The 7922-nt window shown below is 42.6% G+C and overlaps 1 protein-coding gene and 1 pseudogene across 1 annotated transcript; one reads left to right on the top strand and one right to left on the bottom strand.

Moving 5' to 3' along the window:
• Positions 1–1135, bottom strand: part of LOC106320577 — a 12626-nt pseudogene extending 11491 nt beyond the window's left edge.
• A 227-nt stretch (positions 1136–1362) lies between these two features.
• Positions 1363–2247, top strand: LOC106320579 (uncharacterized RNA methyltransferase CT0009-like). Its single transcript, XM_013758961.1, has 2 exons — positions 1363–1703; positions 1806–2247. The coding sequence occupies exons 1-2, from the start codon at positions 1557–1559 to the stop codon at positions 2034–2036; spliced, it is 378 nt and encodes a 125-aa protein (XP_013614415.1). The 5' UTR covers positions 1363–1556; the 3' UTR covers positions 2037–2247.
• The last annotated feature ends 5675 nt before the right edge of the window (positions 2248–7922 follow it).

Genomic DNA, 7922 nt, shown 5'->3' with positions numbered 1-7922 from the left:
TGTTTGAACGGGATTCAGTCGACTAAAGAAGTCAGAGATGGGAGAGACTAAAGACGTTTTATTAGGTTTAAACTGGAGGGTTACAAGAGTGAGAGGAAAGTGAAAGAGTAACAAGATCAAAGAGTAAACAGAAGAGTGACAGGAAAGTGAAAGAGCAACAAGATCAAAGAGTAAACATATCAAGGAGATAGCCTAAAACCCTAGATCTAGCCGCTCTGTCTGTTCAATGGTCCAAAAGTCCATCTCTTGTTGCTTCCTTTTCCCTTTTTATAGGACTCCTGCCCCTGATGCCCTAATTTCGTGCCTCTTTGGGCCTTGATGCGAGAGGCCGAGTATACGGGCCTGGACAAGGCTCCCTCCAAGCCGGGCACTTTTGGTCGACTTACTCGACTGGCTAAAAGTACTCTAAGGTCAAGCTGATAGGTTTAGCCGCCGAACCAACCAAATCGATCCGACTTGCTGGATTAGGGCCTGTTATTCGATGGGCCTTGTGGAGGGATGTAATCCATCTTCTACAGCTCCAAAACAACTTTGATGATGTTTCTGCCTCCTAGTGTGAATGTGCGCCCCTCCCACGACCGTTTCCGATTCGGGGAGTTTCCTTCTGGCAGTATTTTCTCGACTGTTGGGGTGAAGGCAGTGGCGAGGTGGAGGAGGAATAGAGGAGGAAGGAGTGGAGATGATAGGAGGGAGCTCGTAATTGTGACGACGTTTTAGCATGGATGATGCAGTAGTTACTTGGAAAGGAAGGATCATCCCCTCAGCGAAGATCTCATCAGCTGGTGAGGAATCGGAGCTTCTTGAAGTGTGGAATTCGAACTCTGAATCTAAAAGCGTTGTGTCTCTTCTAACCAGGCCTGATGATGGTTGTTGTTGTTCAATCGTGAGTGCTTTATCTGATTGGCCTATATCTCCTGCGAACGATATCCTCGCTGGTGACTTGACTCCGCAAAGATCATGATGGTCTGTTTTGCTGGATGGTTTTCGAAACAAACGGTCATGTTTTAGTGAGAACCAATGAGAAACAGAGAAATGCAAGGCAGGGAAGATTGAAAACTAACCTTTTGTGGATGAAAGGAAAGATGAAAGTCTGTTCAGAGACTTTTGTTTTGAAGATCATAACGTTTTCAAACATTTAAGAGATTAAAGATCTTAAATCTTATGTATTAGAGGTTGAAAACTTCTATTAAAATAATGGATGTGGTGTGCCACTACTGCACGAGACAATGAACTTAGAAAATATAGAAACATAATGTCTAAAAATTAGATTTTCAGAGCATGTGCACTGCGGACGCTTAAGGCGTTGCTTAGCCTAATTTTCATTAAAAAGAAAATCAAAAAGACTTGATAATAGAAGCGTCGTGGCTTAATTAAGGCCCATAAGGCACGGTGCTTACGGACACGTGTGGGCAAGTGAGTGGAGAGAGAGGAGAGGTGGCTTCGTCACTCTTCGTGAACTCTCCCATGGCGGTAACAAAAACCCACTGGAAGAGAACAACAGCGACGACGCCTCCGAAAAGAAAACGACGCCGTATTACCCGAAACGAGGACAAACGATGGAGCACGTCTGCGAGAGTTTGGGGTTCAAAGGCAAAGTAATCTGCAAAGTTCACGGCACAGGCTTCGTCGTCATGTGCGGCTGTGCTCTTCCCGGCGAGCGTTTCCTCGGCCGCAGCACTCGCCGCAAAGGCAGCTACGCCGAGGTTCCATTAAAAATCTCTCCTTTTTTTTTGAAAAAAGCTTTTTTTTTTGACAATAAAGTTACAATCTTTATGTTCGTAATTGCTTATTAATATGTTGTTTAGGTGACAAAGATCAAGACTTTAACTCCACACCGTGACTTAGTAGAAACTCTGTGTGAGTATGCTTCCTACTGTGGTGGCTGCAAAGCTCAGAACCTCTCCTACGAAGCTCGGCTTAGAGCTAAAGAGGAACAAGTTCATGAGCTTATCACGCATGTCGGAAGGTTCTCTGATAACAGTCCTGGTCTCGAGACGGTCTTGAAGGCTATTGTTCCCTGTGATATCCAGTTTTGATTTGCTCTGTGGAGAGAGACATGAGGAAGCTTCATCGATACAATTGCAATAGAGGTTTGTTTTACTAATTCTTCTGATGCTGTTGCTTCTGTAGATTAATATAGGTTTGCCAAACAGGTTTGTCATATATCTTTGATCTTTATGATGTTCATAGGATTGTGGTTGGTTTCGAATTGATTGTGAATCTCATCTGAAATGCATTTATTGTGAATCTTGTTGTGGTTAAATGTGATAAATGAGTTAGATAGAAAAGTGTTAGTGTGATAAATGAGTTAGATAGAAACCATTGTGTAAGTGTGATTAATGAGATAGATAGAAACGAATGTGTAAGTGTGGTTAATGAGTTAGCTAAATGTCAAGTCCATTTGGTTGTGTGTGTGTGATGAATGCGTTTCTCTTTTTCTTCTCTATTAAACCGAATCCTTCTTCAGTTCCATCTATCAAAAGAAGAAGCTCATCTGTTTAAGTGTATTTTTAAGGTTTCTTGAGTTGTTTGTTATCTGTTTCATGTTCTTCATTGTTGTTTGTTTCATGTTTAGTTTCGGAGAATGATGTCTTGTTTGTTGTTCTGTGCTCTGTTCCATGTTTAAGTAATGAGAATGATAACTTGTTTGTTGTTCTGTTCTCTGTTTCATGTTTAAGTAATGACAATGATGAGTCTGAAAAAATTTCATATCTCATTTCAGTCATTGTCTCTTCTTATCACACATATTCTCCTTCTTACGTTATCAAGATCATCGTTTGATCATCAAAATCATCGTTTGATCATCAAAATCATCGTTTGATCATCAATTCTCATCACAAGCACACTTATAAAAATCTAAAAAAATTCATCTCATGGCATCTTCTTCTCTAAAATCCTTAATTAAGCAACCACCAATAAACCCATAAAACTAAGTGTTGCTTAACAAAATTGCTTCTCTTAATTTTAATAATTAAAAATTAATTATGCCCCACTTAAGCAACAAATAAGGTTGCTTGCAATGCACATGCTCTCAACGGTTAAATAAGTACCCTACCTACTACTTTAAGTGTCCAAAGGTAACAACAGTTCGTTCATTCTTTCTCCTCTGTTCCCCTAATACCTGTGGACACTTTTAAGTGTCCAAAGGTAACAGTTCAATCGTTTTGAACAGCCTGATCATGGCTTTTAACTGTTTGGATACTCTATTAGAACCGATTGGTAACTGCAGAGAAGTTGTTGACTGTCGTGAAGCATGAACATGCAAGAAAAAGAAGTTCCGACGATTTTGCGGATCATTATCCGTGTAATATCATCATTGTGTTTGCAGCAAGGAGCAAGTGGTCAAGCTCACGTGTTCGATATATTACAACAGTGCTTGTAACTCTAACTTACCCGAGAGAAATGAAACTGTCTGAAACTGTAGACATGGTGAGATATTGTTGTAAAAGGAATCTTCTTCTGAAACCTGCAAAGCTGTCAAAATATCTAACAACAGACACATTGTCGCTCAGCGAGTTTCTTGACACAAACATGCTCAATCTTAGCAAGATCGGAATATATTTTTTTGCATAATCTGAGCAAAATACCAATTTAAGTTACTCCTATGCACAGAAATACCAAATAGAGAACAAAGACGTAAGAAAGTTGCAGGGAGAAACATTATTGATTAACAAATGAAAGAAACAGCTGGAGATTCCACTGCCATGGAGATTACAATTAGCTTTTGGTAATGAAGAAAACACCAGTTGTCTCTCTCTCTCTCTTTTACAAATAGAAGAAGAATGTTAAGAAACCAAAGTAAAATGGCTTCATTTAAGGTAGCGGGAGATCCGTGATTGGCGCGATCGGCAGAAGGAGAGGAAGAGGAAGAAGAAGGTAGCTTGACGCACCTGAGGAATCTCTTCTGACCCCATCGGAGATAAGGTAAGGTAAAGCTGTGGAGGCGTTTGGATCTCTCCGGCGGTGGAGGAGGAGGCGAGGGAGGAAACTTGTAAACTAGGAAGAATATGTTGAGAATGTTGTGTGTTGTTATTCATCAGCGTAAGCGTTACATATATGCGTGTACAAGAGAATCTAAACATACTAGATCTCATCCTACCCATATCTTCTCGATACTTATCTCGTATCTACAATGACTTTACCCCAAGTAACGCTATCTACTAACACATAACCGATACCTCATTAAACCGAACCATAACCTGCTCTAACACTCCCCCTCAAGTTGGCGAGTGGAGGTTACGAACACCTAACTTGGCCAGTAGATACTGAAATGGGGAAGCTGCCAATGCCTTGGTCATAATGTCTGCAATCTGCTCAGTCGTACGAACATGCCGAGTCACAATCAATCCTTCTTGAACTGCATCTCTAACGCTGTGACAGTCAGCTTCAATATGTTTTGTACGCTTGTGGAACACATGATTAGCTGCAATATACAGAGCCGCCTTGCTGTCACAGAACAGCTCCATCGCCTCCTTGTGTGTAACGCCTAAATCCTTCAGCAACCGCTTCAGCCACTTAAGTTCACATACCGTTACTGCCATAGACCTATACTCCGCCTCTGCCGAAGAATGCGAAACCGTGTTCTGTTTCTTGGTTTTCCACGAAATAGGCGAGTTACCCAACAACACAATGTAGGACGACAGAGACCTGCGAGTACTTGGACACGCTGCCCAATCTGAATCACAGAATGCTCTCAGACGCAGATCGCTCGTTGCCCTCAGGATGATCCCCTGTCCAGGACATCCCTTCAAATATCTCAACACTCGTACGACCGCGTCCCAATGAGCCGCACGCGGCTTATGCATCACCTGAGACAGAACGTGTATGGAGTAACTCAACTCCGGTCTGGTGATGGCAAGATAAACAAGTTTTCCCACAAACTTCCGAAACCGAGCAGGGTTCTCATACGCCGGTCCTTCTTCAGATAGAAGCCTGTGATTCTGCTCCATTGGTGCCGCGACAGGTTTGCAACCAAGCAACCCAGCCTCTGCTATGATGTCTAAAGCGTACTTCCTCTGCATCAAGAACATTCCTTGCGGTCCTCTAGCAATCTCGATTCCAAGAAAATATTTTGCTTTCCCCAAGTCTTTCATCTTGAAACATTCACTCAGATAAGCTTTAAACTTCATCATCATGCTCAAATTATTTCCAGCTATAATCAAATCATCCACATACACAAGAACACGAACTGAGCTATCTCCCTTGATGAAGGTGAAGAGAAAATAGTCAGAATACGATTGCTTAAAAACAAACTTCTTCAACGCACTCGTCAACTTCGCGAACCAGCACCACGGAGATTGTTTCAACCCGTAAAGTGATTTTCGCAGTCGACAAACTCTCCCAGGCTCATCTGTCTCAAAACCCAGAGGTATCTGCATATATACTTCCTCCTCCAAATCCCCATGGAGGAAAGTGTTGTGTATGTCCATCTGGTGCACCTCCCAATTTTTGGCAGATGCTACTTCAAGAAGTGTATGCACCGTGGTTAACTTTACCACAGGCGCGAACGTCTCACCATAGTCCTCTCCTGCTACTTGCCTATTACCGCAAACAACGAGTCTGGCCTTAGGTCTTTCCACCGTGCCGTCAACGTTAAACTTATACTTGTACACCCACATACAAGCCAACGCTTTCTTCCCCTTTGGCAAGTTCGTTACGTCCCATGTTCTCTGTCCTTCAAGCGCCACAACTTCAGTCGACATTGCATTGGTCCATATTGTTTCCAACATCGCTTCTTTGAAGTTCTTTGGTTCTCTTTCTACAGTGATAGCTGCAAGAAAGACTTGGTGTTTCTCTGAAAACACTGCATCAGTCACTTACGCAGAGATGGGATAAGACGACGTACCTTAGACCGAGTTCGAAGGCCGTGATGGAATTGCAGGTGAAGCGGGAGTATGTTTATCGAGAAAACACTGCGCATTGTAAGCGATGTAGTCCTTGAGCCTCACAGATGGTTGGGAGACTTGGTGGCCTCTTCCAATAGCCTACTCTACTTGAACTATGCTCTCTGTTTCGCGACTCTGCACTACCGCGTCTGCAGTTTGCGTTTCTGAAATTGTCTCAGGCGTTGACGTGATCTGATCTCCATCGACTGCTCCAGTCTGTGCGATCTCAGTTCCATCAACTACGTCCTCCTCAAGTACTGTTCTGTCTCGAAAAACTTCACCTTGCCCATTATCATCCTCACTTCTCCCCCTGGATTCCACAGCCGGTAGCTCGCAAAGAGTTTCACCAAGGTCATGAAGAACTGGGGAGACCACAACGCTCGCTGGTTCACTTGTGTCTGCATCATACGGGAACACGCTTTCTGTAAACACGACATCACGAGACACAAAGTACTCCTGACTCTCAAGATCATACAACTTCCATGCTCGTTTACCAAATGGATAACCCACGAACACACATCTTATGCTCCTCTCCTTGAACTTATCCTTGTCTCGACGGGATTTGTGAGCAAAACACAGACATCCAAAGACCTTGATGTCGTCGTAAGATGGAGATTTCCCATACAAGAGTTCATAAGGAGTTTTCCCACCAAGCAGACTGGATGGTGTCCTATTGATGACGTGAGCCGCTGCAAGCACGCTTTCACCCCAGAACTTTATGGGAAGGTTCGCTTGGAACAGCAGCGACCTTGCTACGTTAAGGATGTGGCGGTGTTTACGCTCCACTCTCCCATTTTTCTGCGGAGTAGCTACACATGATGTCTGATGTATGATCCCATTCGCTGAGAAGTATTTAGAAAGACACATGAACTCGGTGCCGTTGTCACTCCTAACCTTCTGTACTGAACGACCAAACTGTCTCTGAACTAGCGCACAGAAGTTAGGCAAGATGGTTTTGACCTCTGTTTTCTCGAGAAGCAAGTGGATCCAAACTGCTCGAGAGTGGTCATCTACAATAGTAAGGAAATATACAGCACCACAAGAAGACTTCTCACGATAGGGACCCCATAATCGACGTGAATTAACTCAAATGGAACTGAAGCTTTATTATAACTCTCGGAAAACACTATAAAATACCTACCCATTTTCAAAAACTAAAGGAAATGTTTTTTAATTTGTTCAAATATATATTAATAAATTTAAAAAATATATGTTAATACTATTTCAGTGAAGATAGCTTAAAATTCAAAATAGGGACGTGTGTATAATTTATTAACAACATTTTAACGTTCTTGTAATCACAAAACAAATAAATAAATTCATGACCTCTACGGTCTATGGAAAAGAGACTTCTACGGAGCATCAAATTCTAACACTAGGGACTATGAAACTTTCATTGGAAAGGAAGGAACTGTTGAATATGGAAGATGATCTTATTGATAGACTGAACATAGACATATATACATGATCGAGAGCAGAGCATAAGGAAATAATATATTGTGCATTTACAGAGTAGTTAATGTTGTATCAATCAAGGGGATTGAGAGTATATCTTAACATGCCCCCTCAAGATGGAGCACCGTTGGTGAGTCCAATCTTGATAGTCATACTGTTGAAGCGAGCGCGGGAGAGAGGCTTCGTCATGATATCAGCTAACTGATCGTTTGATGAGACATGTGTAACTCGAACAAAGCCGGACTGTACTTGTTGACGAACAAAGTGATAATCTAGAGCTAAGTGCTTCATCCGAGAGTGGAAGACAGGATTTGCACTTAAGTATGTAGCTCCTTTGTTGTCTGAGTAAATGGTTGGAGTGGAAGTCAACTTGATCCCTAGTTCACGGAGTAAGGATAACGTCCAGCATACCTCAGCTGTCGTGTAGGCGATCGATCGGTATTCGGCTTCAGTAGATGACCGAGCCACGCCTGTTTGTTTCTTGGAAGACCATGCAATTGGGTGTTTGCCGAAGTAGACAATGTAGGCTCCTGTTGATGTATAGTCATCTCGATTCCCTGCCCAGTCGGCGTCGGTGAATGC

Source organism: Brassica oleracea, unplaced genomic scaffold, assembly GCF_000695525.1.
Source record: "Brassica oleracea var. oleracea cultivar TO1000 unplaced genomic scaffold, BOL UnpScaffold00963, whole genome shotgun sequence".
NCBI classification, from domain to species: Eukaryota; Viridiplantae; Streptophyta; class Magnoliopsida; order Brassicales; family Brassicaceae; genus Brassica; species Brassica oleracea.
The sequence above is the reverse complement of the archived record's forward strand: the minus strand, read 5'-3'. Positions and strand labels throughout refer to the sequence as shown.